The 27,816-nt window shown below is 33.6% G+C and overlaps 4 protein-coding genes and 1 non-coding gene across 10 annotated transcripts in view; 4 read left to right on the top strand and 1 right to left on the bottom strand.

Annotated features, from left to right (window-relative positions):
* LOC126777690 (LHFPL tetraspan subfamily member 3 protein) overlaps positions 1 to 20,550 on the top strand; it is a 29,080-nt gene extending 8,530 nt beyond the window's left edge. The window contains exons 2-4 of the mRNA XM_050500828.1: positions 17,653 to 17,751; positions 18,030 to 18,176; positions 20,003 to 20,550. Of these exons, the coding sequence (XP_050356785.1) occupies positions 17,653 to 17,751; positions 18,030 to 18,176; positions 20,003 to 20,196 (440 nt within the window). The 3' untranslated portion in view covers positions 20,197 to 20,550. The remainder of the gene's footprint in view (positions 1 to 17,652; positions 17,752 to 18,029; positions 18,177 to 20,002) is intronic.
* On the top strand, positions 2,314 to 4,601 carry LOC126777651 (tektin-4-like). Its single transcript, XM_050500767.1, has one exon. The coding sequence runs from the start codon at positions 2,390 to 2,392 to the stop codon at positions 3,887 to 3,889; it is 1,500 nt and encodes a 499-aa protein (XP_050356724.1). The 5' UTR covers positions 2,314 to 2,389; the 3' UTR covers positions 3,890 to 4,601.
* LOC126777650 (tektin-4-like) lies at positions 5,294 to 6,987 on the top strand. The gene has a single exon (XM_050500766.1). The coding sequence runs from the start codon at positions 5,375 to 5,377 to the stop codon at positions 6,896 to 6,898; it is 1,524 nt and encodes a 507-aa protein (XP_050356723.1). The 5' UTR covers positions 5,294 to 5,374; the 3' UTR covers positions 6,899 to 6,987.
* Positions 20,551 to 20,897: 347 nt separating the features above from the next.
* Positions 20,898 to 27,816, bottom strand: part of LOC126777699 (electron transfer flavoprotein beta subunit lysine methyltransferase-like) — a 37,692-nt gene continuing 30,773 nt past the window's right edge. For all 6 annotated transcript variants that reach the window (XM_050500839.1, XM_050500841.1, XM_050500840.1 and 3 more), the window contains 3 exons: positions 22,867 to 22,997; positions 21,561 to 21,748; positions 20,898 to 21,059 (listed from right to left, as the gene is read on the bottom strand). In XM_050500839.1, the coding sequence (XP_050356796.1) occupies positions 20,910 to 21,059; positions 21,561 to 21,748; positions 22,867 to 22,997 (469 nt within the window). In that variant the 3' untranslated portion in view covers positions 20,898 to 20,909. The remainder of the gene's footprint in view (positions 21,060 to 21,560; positions 21,749 to 22,866; positions 22,998 to 27,816) is intronic.
* Positions 21,875 to 21,946, top strand: Trnaa-ugc (transfer RNA alanine (anticodon UGC)). The gene has a single exon. It is a non-coding gene; the product is annotated as a tRNA-Ala (tRNA).

Here is a 27,816-nt window from a genome sequence, read left to right as displayed (position 1 = left end):
AATAAAGTATTTTAATTATGATTTTTGATTTTGAAACTTTCATTTATAGTTTGGAGGTTATTATATATATATATATATATATAATAATAACATTATATATATATAATATATAATAATAATTATATATATATATAATTATTATATATATATATATATATAATTGGAGGTTATTATATATATATATAATATATATATATATATATATATATATATGTATATAATAACCTCCAAACTATAAATGAAAGTTTCAAAATCAAAAATAATAATTAAAATACTTTATTCATCATTGAAACTTACACTTACTTATTGATAGTCAAACTAGAAACCACCACCGGTTCGGAAAAGAAACACAAGAACCGGCAAAAGAAACTCAGTGGATTTTTTTTATATCACGTTTCGTTTGCGAAATTAAAAAAAAAAGGAATAGCCAGGCGGCGATCGTCTCATTCCCAAGGTGTGCTATCATCCATAAATTCATTAATTGTTTAATAACCATTAGCACACAAGCGTTCCCTTACAATTTTTTTTTATTTAGCAACTGAGGCATTGTTTTTTAAATTTGTTGTTTTTAGGATTTTTTTAAACAAAATTTGGCATAAGAGTGTGACAAGAGATTATTTAGAATTTACGAAACGAAAAATGTTAAATCGAAAAGAAATGTTATCATGCGCAAATAGATGGTGTTTAATTTCATTAAACGATTAATCATTAGAAGTTACGTAACATTGCTTACAGTTTTAACATTTGTTAATTTAACAATTATATTCATTAATTTAATGGTCATGAAATATGCACTTATGTTTGTATGACGGCATTATTATTGTTGTGGAAATGTTAAAGATAAAAATAAATGTTTCTGTTTAAAGAAACTAATTTCTAATTATTCAATTATTGAATCACGATTTTTACTCATTTTTTTTTCGGAGGTCGAATTTGTATTTTTAAAATACGCGTCTTTATACATAAAATAATATGTAAAAAAATCGTTATTAAATATTAACATCAAGACAATTTCGAGACATGTATTACTAGTTTTCGCCCGCGGCTTCGCACGAGTGTTAAAGGAGGGAGGAGCGTGTGTCAGGTATACAAAGTTGCCTATATCCTTCCTTGTGGTTCAAGCTTGCTTCATACCAAATTTCATTAAAATCGGTACAGTTTAGCCGTGAAATTGTAACAGACCGTCAGAGTTACTTTCGCATTTATAACATTAGTATACTCTTGCAGAGATATCTTGTTATTCCATGACCTATCTTAAAGATTTTGACTTGACAACGATAAAACATTGCAACTTTTACAAAACAATTGTAATTCCATCTTTAGACGTCTCCAGCGCAGCGGCTCTCTTATATTATTAATATTAATCAAATAAATAAACAAGAAGTGAAAACGAGAGTAGATCATTGATATTATATAGAAAGCAGTCGAACGATTAGACTACAACGAAGTAAATAAAGATCCGGACAAACGTCGGATATTGCAAATTGTAAGTTTTCACTGTCGGCGGAAAGGAATAATAATGAGGGTGACGCTAGTCGGTAGCGCTAACCAAATGCGAACAAGACAAGCAAAGCGTATACATATATATACTATTTTACTGTTAATTTCAAAATAAAAATGGTCTATATTATCATGCATCCATTTTAAGGAGTTTTGTCAATACAGTGTCATTCCGTTAAGCGTTCTAATAATAAAATGTTTTGTTTATTTCTCTTCAATCATAATTTATTGCGTTATTTTTACTCGTATCACTAAAATAACTTAAAAAAAGGCTGAAGACATATATATTTGATATGTCTTCTATATTGTTGTAATTAATTTTTAGTTTATCTATATTCAGTGATAAACTAAACTTTACCTTATTTTTTAAATGGATTATATTCAGTGTAAATAACTGTTAGTAAATCTTAATAAATAAATAAAATAAAATATTATATCGTATGTGAAGTTTTGCACTCAACTCAACAAAAGTTAGATATTAGGTAAAGATACACATAGTTCGAAAATAATAAAAAATAGATAAATTGGATGAAGTGAATCAAAAAGCGGGTAATAATTTTTTTGGTCCACTTTGACAATGTTGTAAATATTTGAATGTATAATATATATATATATATATATATATATATATATATATATATATATATATATAGCGTAAAATACTTTAAGTAGAACGTACGACATAAGTACTGTTTAATAGAATTAACTTTAAGGGGAACACTGGCCGGCTGTGGTATTGACGTCGATGATGTAATTTTGATGTATATATAAATAAGATCACAACATATATTGTCAGTCGTATTTCATCTGTGTTTGATTTTATATTTACGGTATTTTTTTCATCAAAATCTTATTCTAACGTTTATGATTAATTTTACAAAAATATAATATGAATATGACTTCTTTTCCCGAAGACGACAGATGTCCAAAAGTATGCACAGATATCGGAGCCTTCAAAAAGGCCGATAAAAGCCCAGAGAAAGCCTTAGAAGAAGTTAAAGAATTAGAAAAACAAAAATCTAAAGAACCGGAACATGTTGAAACTTGTGAACCTAAAGAAGTAGAAACAAGACCATATCCTATATCAGGTGAAGAACATCTTCCAAATCTCAAACCGGGGCCCGATGGAAAGGTTGATTGGACGCCGCTTGCCAAGATGACGGGCACAAGGCCAGCAGTTAATAAGTATAGCATTAGCCGATATTCTTTAAGTGAATGGAGAAAACATAATGAAAATGTGCTTGATCCTGAAATTATAACTGAATCGAATATTGTAGAATACAACGCTAAAACGTCTATTATGCAAGCATTTGGTAACATTGATAAGCAACAAAGCGAAAACTTTAAAAGATTACGACAAAAAGCAAAAGACATATTCAGATGGAAAGTCGAAGTTGAACGAGCGTGTAAAGCGATTACGGAAGAAGTGGAGTTTCTTGAAATAGAGCGACAACGCTTGAAAGGAGCTTCAAGGGTACTTATGTTACCTGAATCTATATCTAAAGAATGTTTAGACCTTCGATCTAATCGATTTCAACCAGATTTAGTATCAGATTTAGCAGAACAAGAGCTAATTAAAGAAATGAATCTAGTGAGTGAAGTTCGGTCAACATTGAAAAATACACTTGATAAAATTGAAGAGCAAATGGCTATAAACAAGGCAGCAAAACATAGAATAGAATATGATTGGTGTGATAAAGCTATGGCCTACAACACCGAAAGTATAAACTTAAGCCTTAACACGAAGTCTAATACCATTCTGTTTAAACCAGGATCAACTCGTTTTGGCGAATATACAGCACCATTGGAATATTGGGAATACTTTTGTAGAGAGACTGTTCAAAATTGTGAAGCCACTCGACAGAAATCAGCTGACTTACGCGGAAGTCTCAATGCTATTTTAGTTAATGGTGGTAGAAAGCTTAGGAATCAAGCTGATAGAACTGATATGGCATTAGCAGAAACGGTCGCAATAACTCAGGAACTTTGCACGAAATTAGAAGAGACACTGCGAGATAATCTTCAAAGAATTGCAGATATGGAGCTATTAATAAGTAACTTACAGGATTCTGTTAGGAAAATGGATGCAGCGATGAAATTAGCTCAAACAAGGCTTGATAATAGAAATAATTGGAGGCCTCATGGTGAAAGTGTTAGAGATCAGCCTCATTTGGGTTTGATTGAGGAAGTGAAAAAGATTCATGAAACCGTTACATCATTGCTCTGTCAGCTGAAAAACGCAGAGAGAGTGAGACAAGGCCTTTTGGACAAGAGGATAATTTTAGAAAGAGACATTGCATCGAAAAGGAAGACATTAAACATTGATCGAGACAGATGTGGTATGGTGCGTTCTCATTACCCGTCTGCGTCGGAACTGGCTGGATACTAAATAGATAGTCCTCCTATTGTCCTCTATCGCTTCTGTCCTAAACGCTTTTGTCACTAATATTCATACATATATTGCTTTTAATGAAATTACACATATTGTGAATAATTATTTTAGTGAGAAATTTGTCACTATGAGGATGACTCAATTAATAAACTATTATTTTCGTCTCGGGGCAACTTACCGCTTCTGTAGTCACCTTTCACTATTTATTGTCTTGTAAACAAGTGTCGATTGCGTAAGTTCATTGCAAAATTATACTGAGATGCTATTTTGATTAAGATAAATCATGTTCCATTATATTCACTCATTAGAATGTTATGTTAGAAACAATATTCATTTTTGTTCGAAATTTAATAAAAGTTATGTAACAAATACTAGCTATTAAATTCTACAGCAAAGAAGCAATCAAAATAAATACTTGATTAAAGTAGGCTCTTACAAACATTTGAGTCGTCATTTTACAAGATTACATAAAATGCAAAATACCACTGGCTTAGAATGTAGATTGTACCGAGGAGAACCGTCATAAAACTCAGTAAGTAGTTACTTTAGTTGATTTGCCTTAATATCTCTGACTTATTAAATTTAGACGCATCCGTTCTCGGACAGGAATCGTAGTTTTCGCGTAATTTACGACATACTTTAAAGTAGAATGTTCTGCTTTGCAAAACACATATTGCATATTGGATATAAACAGTTGATACTAACGTTATTTAAAACCCTTCTCGACTGTGAACAATTTAGATAACGTGGAATTAATGAACCGTTGAATAATTACGGAACACGGAATCGTTATACTCAAGAACAGCAAAAATTACTTTCAACAAAAAAAAAAAAACAATGGCATCTTTATCTATCATCCCACGAGAGTGGGAACGAATAATAATGGTGATTACTGTGACCTTATCATGGGATGTAATACTTGCTAAGTTGGTATGGTACTTATTATGCTTTTGTTTATGAAAATACTGTTATAGACTGTTATATACAAGAATTATAACTCTAAAAAGAAATTAAATATAGTAGCTGTACAAAAGCTGTAAATTAAATATAGTAATATAGTAGCTGTACAGTATATAAAGCATATATATTTAAAGATTAGTAATAACATTTATTTACGAAAATATTTTAAAACATTCGAAATTTAACAATATCCATTAACTTAATTAGAAGACTTTCATTTGCATTCGTATTAAATTCGTTTTATATAACATATATAATGTATTCATATTTATTGTCCGCATTAATTTGGCAATCAAAGATTTGACGTTATGAAATAAAATTAACTATTTATCACCAAATTACAGACATTTAAAAGTTTTGCAATATGGATACCATTCGTTTTATTTTTATCACTGGCACATGCAAAGCAACAATTTATTTAATGACATTTAGATGTCAGTTTAGGTTAATTTATATTTGTTTAGCTTATATTTTTTATTACTATTCTTATGCAATAGCAGTTTCAACTAAATTAATAGAAAAATGGCTACAAAGATGGATCCATATAGTTGTCCAAACATTTGCCCTAAAGAGGGTCGATATGATACCGAAAGTACCAAACAAGAAATTACTACCGTACGGCAACATGAAAATATCCACGCTGCACCGTATGTACCCGGATTGATCAAACCCCCAGAGCCCAAGATTTATCCTCCGGGTGCTCCCCCTAAATATCTACCACAGCCTACAGATAGCACTAGTGGTGACATTCTAGGAATGGGACCCATTGGTCCATGGGCAGCTGGTCACTTAGACTGGACGCCGCAAGCAGGAACCACAGGAGTTAGACCAGTTGTTGACAAATACTCTATAACAAGATACTCTACTGGCGAATGGCGTAAAAAAAATGAGTACATTCTAACTCCTCGCGCCACTGATAAAGCGAAAGCTTTGGAAATTCAAACTAAAAAGGACATTGAAAATGCTTTTACCAATTTAGACAACAAACTAAATGATTCAAACGCATTGTTGGATAAAAGGACTAAAGATTTGGCACATTGGAAACAACAAACTGAAAAGGCACTCCAAGCTATAACTGATGAGATTAACATTTTAGATGAAGATAGAGCGCGTCTGAAAGGTGCGTGTAGAATCTTAATGATGCCAGAAGCGATATCGAGAGAATGCTTAGAATTGCGCACGGGACGATATGAACCGGATTTAGTACGAGATGACGCTGAACAAGAACTAATTAAAGAAGTAGCAATTGTCGGTGAAATAAGAAGAGTTTTTATGAATACTTTAGCAAAAGTTGAAGTACAAATGGAAAAAAATAAGGCAGCTAAGTCATCTATTGAATTTGATTGGAGCGATAAAATGATTAGCTTAAAAGTAGATAGAAGAAATGTATCACTTTCTCCTGAATCAAATTTAATATTGTACCATCCCGGCGTGGCCAGGTGGCCTGAAAATGCTACTACATTGGAATATTGGCAACACTATTGTGCAGAGGTCATAAGAAATTGCGAAGAAGTAAGACAAGAATCTGAACAATTGCGAGGAGATCTTATGACAGTCATAACTAAGGGAAGTCAGGACATGAAGTTACAGGCAGACAGAACTAATTATGCGTTGGCAGAAACAATTGAAGCTACTGAAGCAATGTGTGAAAACTTAGAAAAGAATTTAAAGGAAAATCTAAAAAAATTAGCCGATATAGAAAACCTTATAGATTATCTAAAAGAATCTGTGCGAAAAGTAGATGAAAAAAATAAATGTGTAATGACAAGGTTACATGCTAGGAATTACGAACGAACAAGTGTGGAAAATTGTAGGGATGAGGCTCAATATGCTTTGATTGCAGAAGCTAAGTTTATTAAGGAGACAACCGAATCACTGCAGATTAAGATGAGAGATGCAGAGGCCGTAAGATCAGAATTAATGAAGTATCGCGGTGCGTTGGAGAAGGATATAGCGTGCAAACGTAAAAGTCTGAATATAGACAAGGATAGGTGCGCCAGAGTTCGCGCGCATATGCCAACTCCTGAGGAATTTGCTGCTGGATAAACTGAATACAATATTGCAATAAAGTGAATTTTGTCAAATTTCTTGTATGAAATTTTACGTGATTAATATTGAATACGTTAAATGTCAATGACTTGGGTTAGATAGTTTATCCTGGTAAATGTTCTTGTAAATATTTATTAAACATGTTCTTAGAAAAAAACGTCAGCTTTTTTTAAATATATTTTCATTCCAAAAAATGAGAAAAACAAATAATAACTAATATAAGAACTACATTTACGTATTATGTAATATGCTTATGTATGTTGGATTGGTTTTGAAGTGCTTATATAATACCATAAATATTAAGTTAGATTTTCGTAGATTATGCCCGTTCGGTAACGTTGGCGTCTCTGTGCAACTTAGTAAAATAGATCTATGTACGCTCTTATGGCTAACTGTTAACATATTTGTATTTTACATGATAATAGAATTAGTGTTTCGACATTCCAAATAAAAAGTGGGCCGCGTGAGTCAATACGTACATTTACTAGACAATATAGATGCTAGAGATAACGTCTGTGATGGGAACATTAGTATCTGACCACTCACTCGACAACAAAAATTACTTATTTATAACATACAACATGGCTCACGATCACACGATATGATATACGCGGTATTCCATTAATATTCGGTGCGATAACATTTTTAAAATGGTTTTTGATTGCATTGTTTAACATTTTGGCAGGTTATTTTTAAGTGTATTTATTTTAAAAGCAATTAAATAGCTCACAGAGTAACACTTCTATGTTTATAAATTATACAAAGAAATAACGGTGTGTATGTATTGCATTGTATTTATTTATATACTTTTTAACACGCTTTAATTATCTTAAACTTTACGTATCTATGTAAAGGGGTTTTAATAATTTTCAAGGCGTCTGCTGAACTTGAAAATTTAATTACTTTTTCCCAGTAGCCCAGTCAGGATCGCCAAGACAAGTGCAGGATTAACTTCGGCAAAGGAGTGTAACAATTCCAACTTCCTAATACCAGCTATTATTGAAGAGTTCTTGATAGATAAACTGAATAGATTTTTATTGGTATCATCCAGGATTTAAGCTCAGGACCTCGGGATCTGCTGTCACATAAGCTAACCACCAGTACGAGTGGTTATAGATTTATTTCTAGAGAATAATTAGCATCGAAATTTAAACTTTAACTTAACATATTAATAAGATTATTTATATAATCTTTGATAGTCTGTCATTTCACTCTTAAGCTTTTATGCGCTATAAAATATCATGTTTATTACTATTAGCTCTGTCATTTATTGATTTTAATTAAATATTTGCGAGATAAACTTAACTAACTTTACCGTATATCAATGCTAGGCTCTAAGAGCGAATGTCGTGTCAGTTGAACAGAGTGAAGGAATAGAGAATGCATCTATATTCGTGCAAACACTTGAACTATTACATATCTTTTGTAATCTACAGTAACAGCCTGTTAATGTCCCACTGCTGGGCTAAGGCCTCCTCTCCCTTTTAAGGAGAAGGTTTGGAGCTTACTCCACCACGCTGCTCAATGCGGGTTGGTAGAACATACATGTGGCAGAATTTCAATGAAATTAGACACATGCAGGTTCCCTCACGATGTTTTTCTTCACCGTCAAGCACGAGATGAATTAATTGTAATCTATACTAATGTTAAAGTAACTCTGTCTGCTTGTCACGCTTTCACGGCTTAACCATTCAACCGATTTTGATGAAATTTTATAAGAAGCGAGCTTAAATCCCAATTAAGTACGTATGCTACTTTTTTATATACCTATTATGACTGAGATTGGTGGTAGGGCTTTGTGCAAGCTCGTCTGGGTATGTACCACCCACTCATCAGATATTCTACCGCAAAACAACAGTGCTTGGTATTGTTGTGTTTCGGTTTGAAGAGTGAGTGAGCCAGTGTAATTAGAGGCACAAGGCACATAACATCTTAGTCCCCAAGGTTATTGGCGCATTGTTGATGTATATGATGGTTAACATCATAATAACTCAAGGATTCTTTCAAATGATTGTCTGTTGGAATAAAAGAAAGGGTAATAAATAGGCCTCTGCATCTTTGTCAGATGATTTAAGCAAGCCACTCTCCGTGTTGTTTTCCACCTGCAAGACAGGTGAGCGAAGTGTCCTCTCCGTGGATGCTGCTACGCCTGGGCAGGCGACTTTATGGCAACACGGGCTTGCCCAGTACCCATGCCACCCTCTCCTCCTCCCCAGCAGGATCCGTAGGAATGACGAGTCAATACGTGTGGTGCTGGTTTGGCCGCAGGTGACTGGCTTACGCCTAAACGGAGGCACCGCTCCGGGTTTAATATTAGTTTTCCTTCTTCTTTGGCGTGACGCTGGGATAATTTTGGGAAACAACGTATCAAGGAGAGGGGTGAGGATACTGTGATCACGGAAGATACAGGAATGTGACACTAGTAGCTAGAGCAGTCCGGGGTCGCGTACCCGTAGTGATTCCAACCAGCTATCGGACAGATAACTGGTAGATCCACCCTCTGGACAAAAGAAAGGGTAGGGTTATCTATAAAAATAGTGCTTTTTAGTACATGTCTAGCAAAGCAGATGTAAATGATGGCCGTGAATGAGCCGCGATGGCCGGGTGGTTAGAAGACTTGAATCTTAAATTTTTAATCGATTATTCTGACTTCGAACCCGGGCAAGCAGCACTGAATTTCGCTGTGCTTATAATTCATCTTGTGCTCGACGGTGAAGGAAAACATCGTGAGGAAACCTATATGTGGCAGATGAAAATCTGTGCATGTATCCAACCCGCATTGCAGCAGCGTGGTGGATTAAGCGCGAAACCTTCAAAAAGGATAGGATTTAGACCAGTGGGACATTTAGAGACTGATACTTTTCACTTTTTTTAAGCAGACAAATAATAGACAGTTATATAAGAATTAAATCATATTTAACGCGCCTCGAAATGTCGAATGGAGACTCATCGGAGAATGTTAACACTTTATGTAATTCATTGGATAATAGCTGAGCTATGAGCGCTACTTAGCTCTGTCTATTACCAAAAACATATGTTTCTGTGACCGGATGTAACATGGAGTAACAAGTATCAATCCGAGCTTCAAATATAGATATAGATATTTTATTCTATAGTAAGTCTGACACGATCACCTAAGCATGATCACGTTACGTGTATTATGCACGTGTACACGTGTAGCTATTGGCTGTATTTTTAAAAGTAGGTAAAGTATATCCGAATGCCCGATGGCTAGAGCACAGGGCAATGACCTTGCTTGTTAATGATGTTGGGACCTTATTCCGAAAATTTCATTACCTCATGTACGTTAACACTGGGTATTTTTGGATTTATCTGTTCTATTCTTAGCCATCTCGTTTGATATTAATAGTTATATATGTGTTGTTGAAAAATTTTATTTATTTTTCTATGAGTATTATTGTTCGCTCCGTGGTCAAAATTCTACCAAAACCATTATTGAAAACGTATATCAATTTTCATATTTCGGACGCATTATTTACTCATTTATCTATCTTTTTTTATATAAAGCTACAGCTCATCAAGAGCTATCCGACAAAAAAACATTCTTCTTGCCAACTTATATATATATGTATACCTATATAGATGATAGAGACCATTCTATGCAGAGAATATTTCTTAGCGAGTTTATTCTTTGGTAATGTCGTTAAGTATTAAATTTAATTCTGTAAAATGATGCGGATGTTTAGATAAATGCCTTGTTACAAAAATTAACCAATCGTTCTTGAGTTAGTCTCCTATAATAAGTCACATATTACGAAATGTTTTATGTTACGAAAACAAAGACATACGTGTATGTTAATCTTTCGGATGACTAATGTGTAATTTATTTATTTATTCATTCCAACAAAAGTATTAACATTTATTTTTGTTCTTGGTACCCATTAACCTTGTCATCTTGTATGGTTGCTGCACAACCTGCTGACACTGTCTTTGGTACATGGTTAAACATCGATACACATCAAATATTTAATAAAAATATAATAATACATAGTTGTTTAAACTCTCAATAAACACAGCGTATTTAATATTGTCGTAAATTGACGAGCCGGTTGGCATGGTTGGTATATACTTGCCTTTCACGCCGAAGGTTGTGGGTTTGATTCCCACCCATGACAGACATTTGTGTGCATGAACATGTCTGTTTCTCCTGAGTCTAGGTGTAATTATCTATATAAGTATGTATTTACAAAAGAAAAGTAGTATACGTAGTATATCAGATGGCCGTGTGTTATGTAAGTAGCTACGCTGCGCTGTTTCAATAGCTATAAAATAATTAATTTACAATAACACCACGTTATTGTAATAAATAAATACAATGATAATTTTATATAGCTTCTTTCATTTCTTCTATGTAATTCGTTAACGTATAATTGTTTCAACGTGGCATATAAAGAGGTAATTCATCGTTTTATTTTGTAACAAAGTTATTTTTTCAACAAGGAGTTTTTATTTAAAGTTTTAAAAAAAATTTTAAGAACACGTTCTATACATATATATATATATATATGTATCCAGTATATTATATTTCATTAGTCAGTATAATAATCCGAAACTGATCTATATTAATATTAATTGTATTCAGCGTCAAAATTACATATACAATAATTAAAGACTATTAAAAACTTGATATAAAGTTTTTGTCTAGTGTAGTTTTTTTTTAATCGTAAATATGGAGGCGTGCAAAGGAGTAACTCGGTGATAAGTGGTCACGGCTTATACACATTGGCGTTGTTAGAAATATAACTTTAAAAAATAATATGTTATTTTGCCTGATATTCATACATTCATATATATTCATTACACTTCTTTGCAAAGTATGTTATAATATAAATAATCTCCTTTGTTTTTCAATTGATTTTATTTTTTGTTGTTGTTTGGTAATGTGATTTAAAAAGCGTTTAAGCGTATAGTGTTTGACTTAGTTATCAATAAAATTATCAATAAAATCGTAACATGCTAATATTAATTTTTCTCAAACACCAAAAAATATGACATTAAATATATTATTGGTTTAAAACTATTTAACACTCGAAAACTCTAATGACGCGTTTGATTACAAAAAATAAAAAACATAGTTTATTCAACTAGGCTTTTTTTATACTTCATTTTACAAGATGAACTAAATATGAAACTAACAACAGTTCAGAACAAAGCTGTCTTTAACCTAGTGGAGGCCCTGGGCGCATTAGGATACGCCTTCACACGCACAAGTTACCACCACCCCCCCTCTGACCGTAACATTGAAATATTTTTTTGGGTTGTGAGTATCGGTTATCGTTTAGTGTTCTGGCAGGGACTAGGCCCGGCCCTATGATGACGGGGCCAAGCACGTGTCCAGGATGCCCAGTGGGAAAGAGGGGCCTGGTTCAGAATACAGATTCTACCAAGCTACCGTCAAGTGATTGAACGACGATGTTGTATTACGTAGTTCACGATAAGCGTATGCCTTAATTTGTAAAAATGGAGTGTGAAAAATTTGTCTACGTGACGACGTGTCGTTATCTGTCTGCTCCAAGAACATTTGCATGTTCGTGCGAGTTTTGTGTTAAGTTGAAACTATTTCAATAACTTATCTTTCTTAACGTACAGTCACACATATTCTCCATACTTTGCTGACTCGATACTGTTTTTCTAATTTATATTTTATTCATGCTTATTCGACTTCACCCGTCTATATAATATGTCTAATCATGCAAATGAATTTTCCAGATTCACCTAGTCGATTGGTCTGAATTTTGCATACACTTCGACTTGTTTTTTTAACAACTTGATAGGTTATTTCTCACTTATTTTACTGACACTTATAGGATGTCATACCACGACATCCTATAAGCTCGTATGTGTAAATAAGACCATAAAACCATAAAACTTTTCACAGTGGCAGTCTCTAAGATCAGAGATTACTTGGAGCCCGTTGGTCCATCTTACCTTCCCGTTGCATATAACAAGCCGAATTAAAGAGGACGGCGTCATAGTAACGATTACAAGGTCGAATTACGTTTCACTGAAACTCATAGATATATTATGTTCACTGCTCCTTCATATAGTGGCTAGCTAATAAGACCTTAGACCTTAAGTTCCTGGGTTCAAACCCCAGGCTCGGTCGAGCCAATTACCAAAGTGTCATAAGGTAAGCAGTGAGCCGTTGTCTTGCGCTTGAAGTCGTTCCGGTCGTATCGGATCTGCTGTCCCATCAGATTATGAGGGTGATGGAATAGAGAGCACCTGTTCCCCTCCCTTGAGAATAAATTGCCGTGGCGAATATAGTTTGTGGAGGATAGATTTAAGTTATATATACATATATTACGTAAATCTTATTTAAAGCTAAAAGATTACCTTTCTGTCGCTTTAATTTTTAAATAACATGTTTTCAGTATCGTAAATTTTATTCTTTATACATCTCATTGAAATAAATGCATTCAATCGCTGCAGTTTCATTACAAATATAATAGGTGAGAGATCAAGGCGAAGTTGTGACCTTTGACCTGACAGGCGCTAAGCGATAGTTTGCATTGCTATATATTATATGGATAAATATATTATATATGATAGATTGGGAATGAAAGGATCGGGTCTAGGTCGTATTTTAAATAATTACTTCAAAATAAATATTGTGACATAGTCCCGTTGAGTTTTTTTGCTGATTTATCAGATGTCTGTAATTTATTTATTTGTTAAAGGCTATATGTAATTTATAATCCTAGTACCTAAACAATAGTAATATATATAATTAAATAATAAAAGTCAAAAGTATTTATTCAATATATAAGCGTTACACTTGCTTATGATTGTCATAAATCTACTACCGGTTCGAAAATAAACACCTCAGACCGAGAAGAACCGGCGAAAGTATTAAGTGAACATTAGCTTTATTTTGTTGTTATCTTTTTATACAGCTGCATCAAATAAGTGTGATTAGTTTTATACGTTATCTATCTATTCTCTTTAAATCTTATTGAATCAAATAAAGGCTAAATCACAACTGGTCGTTACCAGAAATAAAGTGATTAAATTCTTCACGCACGTCTACCGTTACGTGGTTTCATGGAAACGAAAGTAAATTCAATGCAGTAACGGCTTTAGGGTAATTTGAATTGATTGTAACGTCACGTAATAAGTGCCGTGACGGATGTACAGTGTACGGTACTTACCTATCACGTTAACAACTTCAGATAGTACTTCGTTGCTTGGTGGTAGGGCTTTGTATTCTAACGCTAAATAGCAATATTTAGTACTGTTGCGTTCCGGTTTGAAGGTGAGTGAGTCTGTGTAGCTACAGGCAAAAGGGACATAACATCTGTTCCTTCCAGAGGTTGGGAAGTTTCCGAGGTTGGTATGTCGACGTAAGGACGTAAGGAATGGTTAATATTCCTTATCATATTTTTGCCCGTCCGCTTCTACCTATAACATAAAAAAAGATCATCTACGTTTTCATCTTATGTATTTATTACAATCTACGGTAGCAATACACGAACATGCTTCGCTCCGTTACTTACAGCGTTACGTAAAACGAACGTGCTTCAAAAATAAAAAAATAAAAATAATTTTAAATAGGTCGGCCTTAAATAGGTCTGACGTGTTATGGGACATAATATTGCGCCTGTAATGAACACGTCATGCACATTCGACACTTGAAATCAATAACGAAACAGCGAATATATCTTAACTAACATACTACGCAATAAAACGATCCTATATAATCTTCTTTATATTCTTTAATTAATGTTTGTATTTCTCTTATTTTGTTTCCGTAGATTAACTTGTGTTTTCATTCACTTTTTCAGTGTACGATGTATTGTTGTATTATTAGCAATGTGTGCTATCACAGACACTTTATTGTCTATGAAATATATTATTCTTTTTTTTCATTCGTAATCGTTACTACTGTTACACGCAGTGCCCAGTTATATAAAACCTACCTAATAATGTTGAAACGTATTATATAAAATAAATAAATAATAATAATTAAATTATAAGTGAAGGAAGTTATAAAGCAGATGGTCGATGGTTCTTTGGATTTGTACATATTCGTTTACCGGTAAATAAATAAAATAAATAATTAAGTCTCGGATTGGAGATTTAATATTAATTTCAACTGTACTTTATCTGTACTTTATTTTTAGTGTATCAACTGTAATGTGATACACTAAAAATAAAAAAATTAATATAAATATTCGCCTAAATGTAAGCTCACGTTTTCCCCTCCTCATTTTGAAATCGATTAAAAATGTCTTATGTCAGTTTTTCTGCATACATTAAGTAATGAGACAAAACAATGTGTCGGAACAAAATATAAACGCAATCTGTTCTCTCGTTGCGTTATTTTTTCGACATCTTAAATTTAATTAACAAGAAAAAAAAATGTATCTATCAGCAAAGATTTGTTCGAATTACGTAACAGTGGCAGTAATAAAGACGTCTTACGCTCTGCGTATTTCTGTGAGAAAATGTTGTGTGAATTGTATTTTAATTTCTCATTACAATATTTTAATTAATAGCAAATGTGGCGATGAATATTAATGGAGTTATTTACGCACTGGAGAACAACAAGGTGCTCGTAATATATATATCAAGCTTTTTACTTAATACCCTTTATGATGTAGGAGTTCCTTATCAGCCTGTGTATGTCCTACTGCTGAGCCAAAGGCCTCTCCCTTTTTTCAGGAGGTTTGGAGCTTATTCCACCATGCTGCTCCAGTGCGGGTTGGTGGAATACACATGTGGTAGAATTTCAGTGAAATTAGACAGATGCAGGTTCCTCGCGATGTTTTCCTTCACATGAATTGAGATGAATTATAATCACAAATTAAGCAAATGCGAATTCAGTGGTGCTGTCCCGGGTTTGAACCCACGATCATCGGTTAAGATTTACGCGTTCTTACCATCGGGCCATCTCGGCTATCATTATAGGAATCATTATTATATTTTTCTTTATTCGTAAGTATTGATTGACAAGTGGAAAGGACATTGAGCCTCAATTAAAGGTATCAGAGTACCATTCGAGTTATCGTAAGATAAACTGCATGTGGCGAAGAAAATTCTGTGACATGTAAAGTATAGCATAGTTGAATACCATGACTAAAAAAATACAGAAATATCTCTTAAACATACTGTTGCTGGGCTTGAACTTTTCCGCCTCTCGAGAAGATTTTGAGCTTTTTCACAAAGCCGTTTTTTTGCGGCTTGGTGGATACACATATGGGTGAACATTATGCCACGTGTGGGTTACCCTAACGTGATAAACGTTCACACCTGAGCAAGTGACGTTCAAGAAAAATCTATATAAATGAATAAGTATCAGATTTTTCGCTATAATAACGCTAAATCGCGTAAATAAATTAAATACGACCTTAGTAAATACCGTTTATATAAAACTAAAATACCTGGGAACTGCACTTTATTGTTCTTAAATAATTAACAGATAATTTGCATTGTATTAAAGATAAATGCCAGGATATGAAGCTGGTGAGTTGAACGGATATTTGATAATGGTACTTAATGTGTTGACTATCTTAATTGCCCGCAAATCTATCTATCTTGTCGGTAAGGTGCTGGACTTAAATCCAACACCAAACCGGCAAAAATGTTATAAGACTTTCCTTTAAACAAATTCTCAGTAAAACCAAGCGAATTAAGTAGTGTTAAATTTCCCCAAAAAGCACGTAAAGTTCTGCAGCTAACTTCAATGATCGATTATTTGAAATCAAAAACGTCGTAACTTTGAAAATATATTCTCAAAGTTAAAGCAATGGAATAAAGTATATATTTCTTTACACTATATATAATTTTTCGTTGATCTATTGTCTACTTACTTTCGATTCAGGGCAATTATTGTTCCCTTCCTTAGTACAAGGTCGGTGAAACTTGCTTTCTGTCCGTCGGAGCGTAGACGAGAGATTCGTTCGTATCACTTTCATTTGAAATTGGCGTAAATTATCATCTTAGTGCATTTACGTAACTACTAATAGAGTTTCACTTTTCATTGTAATTTTTTTATAAAGTTTAACGAACTTCACATTCGATATTTTGATTCAATTGAGTGAGTTTGTCACCTGCTCAAACAAAAATGCACCATTGTCCGATGTGACAACAATTCGAGCCGCACAATGAGTATAGACGCAGACAGCATTAAAGTGCTATTCGAAGCTGATAATTTACGGACAGAAAAAATAGCTGCTTAAACCAATGACGCAGTTCTTGGTATACTAGCTTCTTTAGGTCAGGGTGTTTCTTTTACGAACCCGAGATAGTTCTTAATTTGGCTATCATAAGTAATTGTAATGCTTCTATATTGAATAAAGGAATTTGATTTGATGTGCCAAGCAATCGATTCATAATTAAAAATATTTATATACGCATTGCTGCAGTTTAAATTGGGACTATTTTTTACATACGATCTTTCGGAAATTACTAGTTTAGAATTTAGATAAATGCATAAAGAATATATAACAATTACTGATTTATTACTATTTAAATTAAAAAAACATTTTAAGTAAAAACTTTTTTGTATCTGTTTGTATATGAGCTATTTTTGCGGTAACTACACGATCTTATACCAACACGCGGGTTAAGCCGCGATCGAAAACTAGTTTTTTTGTAATTATCTCGCTTCTCTGATCTTTATAATTATATAGCGGTTATAGTATATACATTTTACGATTATGTTCTTATGTACAGTGTTATAGATATTAATAAGTCTGCTTTATATAGTGATAAACCTGTTGTTTCAGCTGTATGCATGATTGGAGGCGTGGCGGTGTACCCCGCCGGGTGGAGCGAAACAGCCGTGCAGGAGACGTGCGGGCCCACGGCAGACCAGTATAATATTGGTAATATTGTTAAACATTTCGTATCTTAGTTAATAAAACTCGATTTTAAATAAATAAATATGGAGACGAAATTGTTTATAATACATATGTTCTATTGAATTTAAACTACACGATACGCAATTATTAAATTTATTTTTTACTAACTGTATAAATAAGGTTTTAACTTTTTCATGACAGTCTACTTTTTATTGATAGGTAGAATAAGTACGTCGTTCCTCGGATATTCCGTACTTATATTATTAGTAAATATTCTATAATGATTTTCTGTGTTCGCCCAGGTCGCTGTCACGTCCGCTGGGCCTACCTGCTGGCTGTGATCGGATGTCTCGATGGTATAGTACTCGCAGCCCTCGCCTTCATACTGGCGACTCGACACGTCAAGTTACAACCAGACACCGCCTATCCCACGTCTTCTCTATATAAAGGTACATATGTATTTGAGACAAAGTATATATATGTTAATTATTTGTAGCAGAAAGACGGAAGGGCAATTGTCACTATCCCCATTTTTAAGTGGTATTATAAGCTATTTGGTGGTAGGGCTTTGTGCAGGCCCTTCAGGCAGGATATTCAGCCGCTAAGCTGCAATACCTAGTTTGGTTATTGTTGCGTTTCGGTATAAAGGGTGATTGAGCCAGTGTAACTACAGGCTCAAGGGACAAAAAATCTCAGTTCCCAAGGTTGGTGGCGCATTGGCGATGTGAGGAATGGTTATTATTTCTTACATCGCCAATGTCTATGGGCGGTGGTGACCACTTACCATTAGGTGTCTCATTTGCTCGTCCCCCTACCTATAACATAAAAAAAAAACTGTGACTCTTAAGTAACAAACAACGGTTTGCACGTATCCCACAAACAAAACTATATTAGATTTTTTTCTACAAAATTTTAATGTATTCTTGTAAACACATAATAGCTACTACACATGCGTTTTAATGAGCTAACGCTAATTATTTTGTTAAACGGCTTAACATATTTTACACACTCGCTTTCATCACCACAAGCCGTGTCGTATGTCGTGAGACAATCAGGCTGGAAAATAGCCTCCCCTTAACCTAATTATTAAGTGTTATGTGATATTTCGTAACTCATAAATACACCCATTGGTATCTATTTCATTTCGAGTCATTTGTTATTATGCAATACTCATTACTAACTAGGGTACTTACGACCCATGTTTAGTATTTTATCACTAAACAGTTACGCGTTTTGAGGTTATGTTTTTATATATTTGAGCTGTCACTGTCGCTGCTCATTAGTAAAACCTCTAACTCTATGTCAGAAAATATTTTTTGATTATTTTCTTCATCCTTAATGAATGCCATAAAATATATTCCAATTCTCGACCAATATTGCGTCAATTCAATGTCAAAGTTGACATATGTTTCTTTAGATTTACTGCTGCGGTTGAAATAGGCTTTGGATAAGCAGTACATAGTTTTTATTTATTATTATTTACATCATTTCGACGTAAACATTTTTCGTATACAATGAAAAAATAATTTAAAATGTCAAGGATTATTTGCACTTTTAAAAAGACAATCTGTATCCGTAACGCTACTAAACCAGGCGTAGAACATTAGGATGCAAGACGGGGCATTCAAAGAAAAAGCGTCGTACGAATTGTGTCAAGAACGTCGTCTCTTGACCGCTAGCAGTTCGCATTTCAGTGACAAAGCTTATGGCATTTTAGACTTTATTACCCTTGTGATAAATATCTTAACAGATTCAAACAAAATTAGCTGAGTATTTGGTGTCAAATACCACAAAGGATCACTTTACGTGCATTCTTTTTGTTATTCTTTAGTTTTTTTCCATGAGAATATAATATTAAGTGTTTCTTTTTTTTAATTTATAAGGATCATTACGTCAAAAATAATAAGGACAATTTTACAATAAAAGCAAATTTTGTCTCTACATGGGAATGAATTCGTTGAAATAATTGCCGATAGATGGCACTGGAACGTTGTATTTAAAAACTTGAAAAAAAGATGATAAGAAATACTAAATCGAATTATATTAAAATATAATATAACAATGTGTCATATTATATATTTCTGAAACAATACAACAAGATAGATGATAATAATTTAACTATAAATTTATGTACTAAGATTGTTATAGATGTGATAAATATAAAATACTTTCTTTACTACTCAGTTTGATAGAATTGCGAATACACTCCATTCGAACCAACATGTATGAAAGAGAGCCAAAATTTCATTAATGTTAATTGATATTGATATTGCAGGTGAAGTGAACAACGCGTACGTGACAGACGCGACCTCGGTGTCGGGCTCCAGGAAGTCGCTCGCCCTGCAACCCGTGCTGCTCATGCACCCGCACGCGCCGCTCGACGTCGACTCGTACTCGCACTACTCCGGCCGCACCGCGCGCTCCAAGCACGGCCTCTACGCCAACACCATGCACAACTACCAACTCTAACCAAGTCGTCTTGACGCTCGCCGCTAGGTGGCGCTGATCGATTACTTGAAGTAGTTTTATATTTGACTAATAGATGGCGTCCCAAATGTTAAGAGCATCTTGCCAAATTTTTACCCTATATTGGATAATGCTCAATGAAAGGTCTAATTAATTGCATATTTAGAAACTTCTAACTATATTTTTAGATATTTGTTCTTAGTACCTTAAAGTAAATAATATTTAAATTGTAATATACTATTGTGTAATGTAAATAGATTATCAATTTTCTTATTAAATTAGTATTTAGTAATATAAGATAAGATTAAACAACAAATGTACAACGATGTTACTTGTGCCTTGAAATTATTAAATTTTGATAAAAAATATTTAATAAAGTATGGTTTATACACTGGAGTATCCTTATTTTGCTACTGATTCCTATTATTTTATTGAATTATGTGTATTGCGTACATAAGCTACTTAGGTCGGTAATAACCCTCCCTATTTTCAAACACTCGGACAGAATGAGAAAATATGGATTGCTCGCAAAAATTAGTCCATTAGAAAAAAAAAACAAAATTAATATCGATCATGAAAGCTATTTTTTCATAAGGCAAAGTAGCCATTAAAAAACCTTATGTCGCTGCCTCATGTAATTCAAACAAAGCTGTAAGTCAATTGTTTTCGTCCTTTGATTTATTTTAAAAATATAAAACCAATCATATAGTTACACATCAAACTTTATTCAATTTCCAAATAGATGTTTCGGTATATCCATTGTTCTCCTCGCGAGTTTCTTTTGGTAAATCATATTTAGCTAGTAGCGTCATGTGGCTTCGTCTACTTTCTGTCAGTCCGTGGCGACCTGGGTCGCCTATCAGTATCTAAAACCAGTTAAATTCATATACATCTTTGATCAATTTAAGCAAATAGGATTTCTAAAACTATTGAGATAAATAATTTTAATTTATTTTTAATAGAATATTTATGTTATCTAAAAAAGAAACCAAAGATACGAACGAATAATACAATAGTTATAATTACATCTGTTTAGTTAATTTTAAATATAACTACACTAGCACTGACTATACTTTCTGTTTATTTAAAAAAAAAAAACAATATAAATCGCGCGCCACCTATATTAGGTTCATTGTACTACGTCAAAACCACGCATAAAGTTCAATCAGTATGAGATATGTTTGCAATTGCAATTATTAACACTAGATGGCGCTGTTTTCAATTCATACAAATAGATTTTGAACGTCAATGCTATCGAATAAGTAAAAAAACTCACACTAGGCACACAAATAAACAATACACATAAATAAATAAAAATCTTTTTTTATATATTAGTTGAAAATATCACAGAAGCAACATCAACTCACCGTCTTATTTTCTTTAGATAACTCAGTTAACCACATAAACAGCGAGTTTCCAAACTCCTCGTCGTAAAACATATCTCCGATCAAAATTACGTCAAAGTTCTTACAACTGGATCCAATAAAATTATTCGTATCCGTATCAAGGTGAACATTATTAATTTCTGCATTTAGTTTCGTTGCGATTACTGCACCTGTAAATTGAATAAAAATAATATAAACTTAAGTATTTCTTTTTCAAATAATTTAATCATGGCACGTCATAAAAATAGTAGACATTAATTGACTTCTGAACAGTAATTTAGCAAACTTTATCAACAGGGGATGTAGCTCAGTGGTAGAGCGTTCGCTTTGCATGTGAAAGGCCCCGGGTTCGATCCCCGGCATCTCCAACCTTTTGTTATTTTTACTAAGTAATTAAATATTTATTATGATACAGAAATTTTATTGACACTAAAATTGGTATTAATATGTACAAAAAAAGTTAGTAAAATGTGTTTTATTTAATTTTACTTTTCAAATTCATACTATACATAATTAAGAAAGCGCATATAAATGGATTGAAATAATAATTATATTAATTATAAATGTATTTAGTTGAATTTAAATTATATAACGTAATAATATATAAAGCAAATACTTTTGCGAATACATACATAATATAAATTATACTAATTGTTAAAACCTAATATAAAGCATTTTCCTATATATTATCAATCTATTTGTGTACAAGGAAACAATTAAATTATCCAACTATACGAAACTGCATTTTGAAAATACTTTAAAACCTGACATTTGTTGAAAATAACGTTCGGACAGATTCGGACATATTCGGCTTCAAATCAAAGAAATAACATTGAGATTCGACCACGAGATGGCGTTATAAGCATAATAAAATAATGATTAGCCTTATATACATAATAATAAGGTTCAATAAGGGAAATAAAAACTATAAACATAAAAACTTGTATAGTTGTTAAATTTGTCTATCTGTTGTTATCAGCGGTAAGAGAGCAAGACGGTCTGGGTGGGTACCATTTATTTACTCATCATTAGCTTACCGCTAAACATCAAATATATTGTTTATATTGTACATTGGTTTACTATGTCTATTTAGCCTTCCAAATCAGCGTTCATGTACAGGAGTTAGAGTCGAAACTGCGACTTTTACATAGCTAGGCGTCACGTAAACTATTGACGCTTTAATCAGCATCAAGGTTTTTAATGCAATAATTGTAAAATTCCGATTCATTAATAATAATATCAGAACACGCGTGGATCACTGAGTTGATAATTGCTTAATTAAACTTACAAGCATCAATGTCGTTGGCTACGACGCGCTTCGCTTTCACTTTGGCTGCAGCGATGCCGCCCGCCCCGCACCCACAGCCAATGTCTAGCACCCGACGACCGGTCACAGCTGCCGGATTATCTAAGATGTATCTGCGTTGAAAAATCGAGTTCTTGATTCAATTATTTTTTTTTGTTAAATTTTAGTTTCCTTATATATTTTAAATAATACTTATGATGACAATATACTTATATATTAAAATTTGTGAAAGGAATCGCGATATGTTATTCTAGTGATTAACTACCGGCTTCGATTTCGAAGTGTACGGCACACTACACATATAAATACACAGTAAAAGCCTGTGAATGTTCCACTGCTGGGCTAAAGTGGGAAATTCAGTCACCACATAAGTATTCAGAGCCCGCGGTCCCCATACCCATCGGTTAAGATTCACGAGTTCAGTATATACACTATTATTGTCAGCCAGCTTTTATATCGTCAGGTTATCCATACGTATACGTATACAATCCGTATCCGTAACAGCCTGTGAATGTCCCACTGCTGGGCTAAAGGCCTCCTCTCGTCTTTTTGAGGAGAAGGTTTGGAGCTTATTCCACCACGCTGCTCCAATGCGGGTTGGTAGAATTCACATGTGGCAGAATTTCAGTGAAATTAGACACATGCAGGTTTCTTCACGATGTTTTCCTTCACCGTAAAGCACGAGATGAATTATAATCACAAATTATAATTCATTATATAAGCACACGAAAATTCAGTGGTGCTTGCCCGGGTTTGAACCCACGATCATCGGTTAAGATTCACGCGTTCTTACCACAGGGCCATCAATATTATATCAATTTTATGTTGAAGTTGTTACGCAACAACTCACCTTTAGGGTGAACAAAAAATTCACCTTTAGTGAACGCTCACTAAAGGTGAATTTTTACTTTACACAGATAACGTATCGTGTAGATAGCGAGATGGACTATTTTAGTAATATAATTATCTTATTAAATATTTTATCTCATCATCTTTCTAAGAAAGTCTGGGATAATATCTTTAAAAACTATGTAATAGAAACTTGTAAGCGAAAATAAACTTTAAATGTAACTCAAAACGATCGATTATTGCTTGTTTTAATATTATCTTATGAATAGAAGTGAAATTCGGTACACGTAAACATTGAATGTACATAGAAGTTGTAATTACCTATACATATTAGATAATTACTTAATTGAAACTGTTTTGGAAGCATTTTTTTTTAATTTTAAAAATTTAGGTAGTTTGGTAAATAGGACACTGTGTCTCTTGTGCCTATAGTTACATTGGCTTATTCATTACACACCGGAACACACGGACTAACTTCCACAAAAACTTACCATCAAGAATCTATTATATATGTATAATGTTACTCCAGGCATATTATATTATTTATTTATTATTCCATGTTTTTCTAAAATATATTCAAATAATACAGAAAAAATGTGTCCAATTATGTAAAAATAATAATAATTGAGTAATATTTAAAAAAAATAATTTTATAAGTAAATACCTTTTCGAATACTGAAATAGTAAATCTTTCTATTGTACATAAACTAATATTATATCTATTTGATGTGTATGTATATTGCGACATACTCCACCGTGTTACGTCGACGTGGCTCGTTTGACGTGGATCTTGGGTAACCATACGTTCGTTTTTTTAACAGGACAATTTTTATAATAGCTTGTTATATGGATAATAAAATAATTGCAATAATTTTTTTCCTATTGGAATCTTTTATCTTATAATTATGTAGTATAAGCAAAAATTTGTGAAATAAGCGTTACATAATTTATGTTAGTATATTTAGGTTAAGTGCACCGTTTTTGATCAGGCGTTCCAGGTATTCTGTCTTCCAAGTAGATTAGATTATAATCGAAGTCCTCAATAGATTACAACATATTATTATCATATATTATCATTAAGTAATGAACTTCATTGTACATTATAATAACTTAGAAAATCAATGATTTTTAATTGAGTACAATTGTACTATTGGATGTGATTTCTATTTGGATTTCAGTTTAATCTCTTAATGACATTTTGCAGGCAAGCCGGCTGCTTAATAATTGTCATGCCCATACGTGCCATGCTCAGAGCTCTCCTCACTAGTATAAGCCACCAGACCGAGTCAGTTAATATAGGATAACTATGTTTCTAAGCGCAGGTGATATCAATATTATTAGTGTTATTAATAATATTCAAATACACTTGGCGGCTTAGTGCCTGCCGGGGTATGTACCATACACTCATCATATACTCGTATTCTACCGCCAAACAGCAATACTTAGGATGGTTGTGTACCGGTTTAAAGGGCGATAAAGGCACAAGGGGCATAACATCTCAGTTCACAAGGATGGTGGCGCATTGGTGATGAACTATCTGGCGAACTATAACTATAACCAGATGGCGGTTACAATCAGCACCCATTTGCCAGTATGCCTGATTACAGTAAACAATTAATTACATACATTTTTTTTATATATAGAATAGGAAGGCGGACGAGCATATGGGCCACCTAATGGTAAGTGGTCACCAACGCTCTTAGACATTGGCATTGTAAGAAATGTCAACCATCGCTTACATATCCAATGCGCCACCAACCTTGGGAAGATTTTATGTCCCTTGTGCCTGTAATTACACTGGCTCACTCACCCTTCAAACCGGAAGACAACAATATCAAGTATTGCTGTTTTGCGGTAGAATATCTGATGAGTGGGTGGTACCTACCCAGACGAGCTTGCACAAAGCCCTACCACCAGTAACAAATGTTGAAACTTGAAACAATTTCGTCGCACCGAAAGAACTTTCAATTCATTAATATATTTTATGTAACATTACACATCTTTGCATCATAATTGCCACCACGACGCGTATCGCGTGGCGTTGCAGTTGAGTGTATCGTATACAACGCTATAAAGTTGTAACAACAATTTAATCCTTTGATTAAATTAACTGACTCGGTAATTAAGGTTATTATAGTACGTAATGTAAGTAATATAAATAAAGACAGGCCGTTGGTCCAGTGGCATGATGTAAGGCCGCAGACTTAGAGCTCCTGGGTTCAGTTCCCAGTTCGGGCCAATAAAAAGTTATTGGCATTTTCTATCAGAAAATTCTCAGTAGCAGCCCGGAGTCTGGAAGTTCACTTTTTCCGTCCCAGCGGACGGAAAAGAGTGCACCTGTGTTTGCGCACACACTTGTGCACTATAATACCTCCTGCGCAGTTGGCTTATCTCTCTAGAGATTGGCCGTCGTGGCCCAAGTCGGTCTGGTGGACATTATTATTATTATTAATATAAATTATATTAAACAAAATCGTTCCATCGAATAGTTGTGTTTTGTGAGCAACAACGATTACAGGGTTATTAAACGCTTAAAACCTATTATACTTTTATCAAAACACTTGCGAACTATTTTTCGGCAATGTTTAAGAGTTTAAATTACGTTTAGATGATGATAATTATGTTAATATCATTTTCACAAGCTTTCTATAATATTAACTTTACATGTTATTATGTGTGTATATGTGCAGAACAACTCACCTACTGACAAACAGCAATAATTAGTGTTGTTGTGTTTTGGAGGAAAGTTAAACCGGCTCACACACACCAGCGTAACTACAGGCACAAGACATAACATCTCAGTTCCCAAGGTTGGTGGCGCATTGGCGATGTAAGCGATGGTTAACATTTCTTACAATGCCAATGTCTATGAGCGGTGGTGACCACTTATTTGGTTTGGTCCACTCTGTCACCGGTTCGGATTGTAGATTCTACAGAAAAACAAGCTCAGCAGGTACTCTTTTTCATCAATAATAATATACGATTAATACTAACTACTAATTCTAATATTGACATTGACCTTAGTAGTTAAGTATTACACATTATGTAATTTTTCAGATACAAAATATATAAAACATTCTCCCAAATGACTAACCACTGGGGTTAGTCATTTATACATATTTCACGTTTAAACGCGACCCTAAAACTCCTATAGCTCCTATAAGTATGTACGTATGTGTGTACGTGTGTCGTGGAAAGTCGGAAAACTTCGGTACCGAGCTACAAGGTGAGTCATACTCAGTCACAATTCTCGGAAACATCCTCACTCCACCCCAACACTTCAAACAAACGACTATTTACTACTTCGTCTGCATCTCGGCGACTTGTTTCGATGACGTCACATAATCTCCGAGTAAGTTCATTAAACCTCGTTAGACAGCTCGCAATTAATCAACTATAACAGTAATGAGAGCTGACAGATGACGTTTAAGATGTAATTTTCATTTGCTTGGTTTGTGTTTTTAATTCATCTTGTGCTCGAAGGTGAAGGAAAACATCGAGAGTATTATCCGCAAACCAGCATTAGAGTAACCCATTGCAAAGCACTGCAAAGCAGCGGGTAACTGGGCTTTATTTAAAGATCGCGTCGCGAATCACATATAAAACAAATATCAAAAATATTCTCTTTGTCCTAATTTGTTTTTATTTTCGTTTAACTTTTAAAATTGTGTACATGATAGAATTTTGGTATGGGTCAGTATATAACATATAAGACTTTTTAAATGTCATGTTTAAAATAAAACTTATCAACTAAATTCTTGGATTGTAAAAATATTTATATTTAATAGCTATTTTGCTATTAAATGTATCCTGGAAACTCTCACTTTTCCACAGATAAAGATTTTAAATAATATAATGACAGCATACATACTACCACCATGAAAAGTGTTCTAACACCAATTCAGAATTTTAATGCCCCTTCTACACGTCAAGTCTATAATCCATAACATATTCGATCGTGTATTGTTTCCGTAATGGCGCAGTTCCGATCATCTTGATCATAGTAATTTTGATTTGCTCAACTTAATATCTCCTACAATACAATATAAGACACAGAATAAAGTAAACAAGAAACGTAGTAAT

This window comes from Nymphalis io, chromosome 23 (genome assembly GCF_905147045.1).
Source record: "Nymphalis io chromosome 23, ilAglIoxx1.1, whole genome shotgun sequence".
NCBI lineage: Eukaryota > Metazoa > Arthropoda > Insecta > Lepidoptera > Nymphalidae > Nymphalis > Nymphalis io.
Note: the sequence above shows the minus strand (reverse complement) of the source record. Positions and strands in the feature narration are given on the sequence as shown.

What these genes read in the sequence shown, in the direction of transcription:
- LOC126777650 (XM_050500766.1), top strand. Translation starts at nt 5,375, where the DNA reads ATGGCTACAAAGATGGATCCATATAGTTGTCCAAACATTTGCCCTAAA.
- LOC126777651 (XM_050500767.1), top strand. Translation starts at nt 2,390, where the DNA reads ATGAATATGACTTCTTTTCCCGAAGACGACAGATGTCCAAAAGTATGC.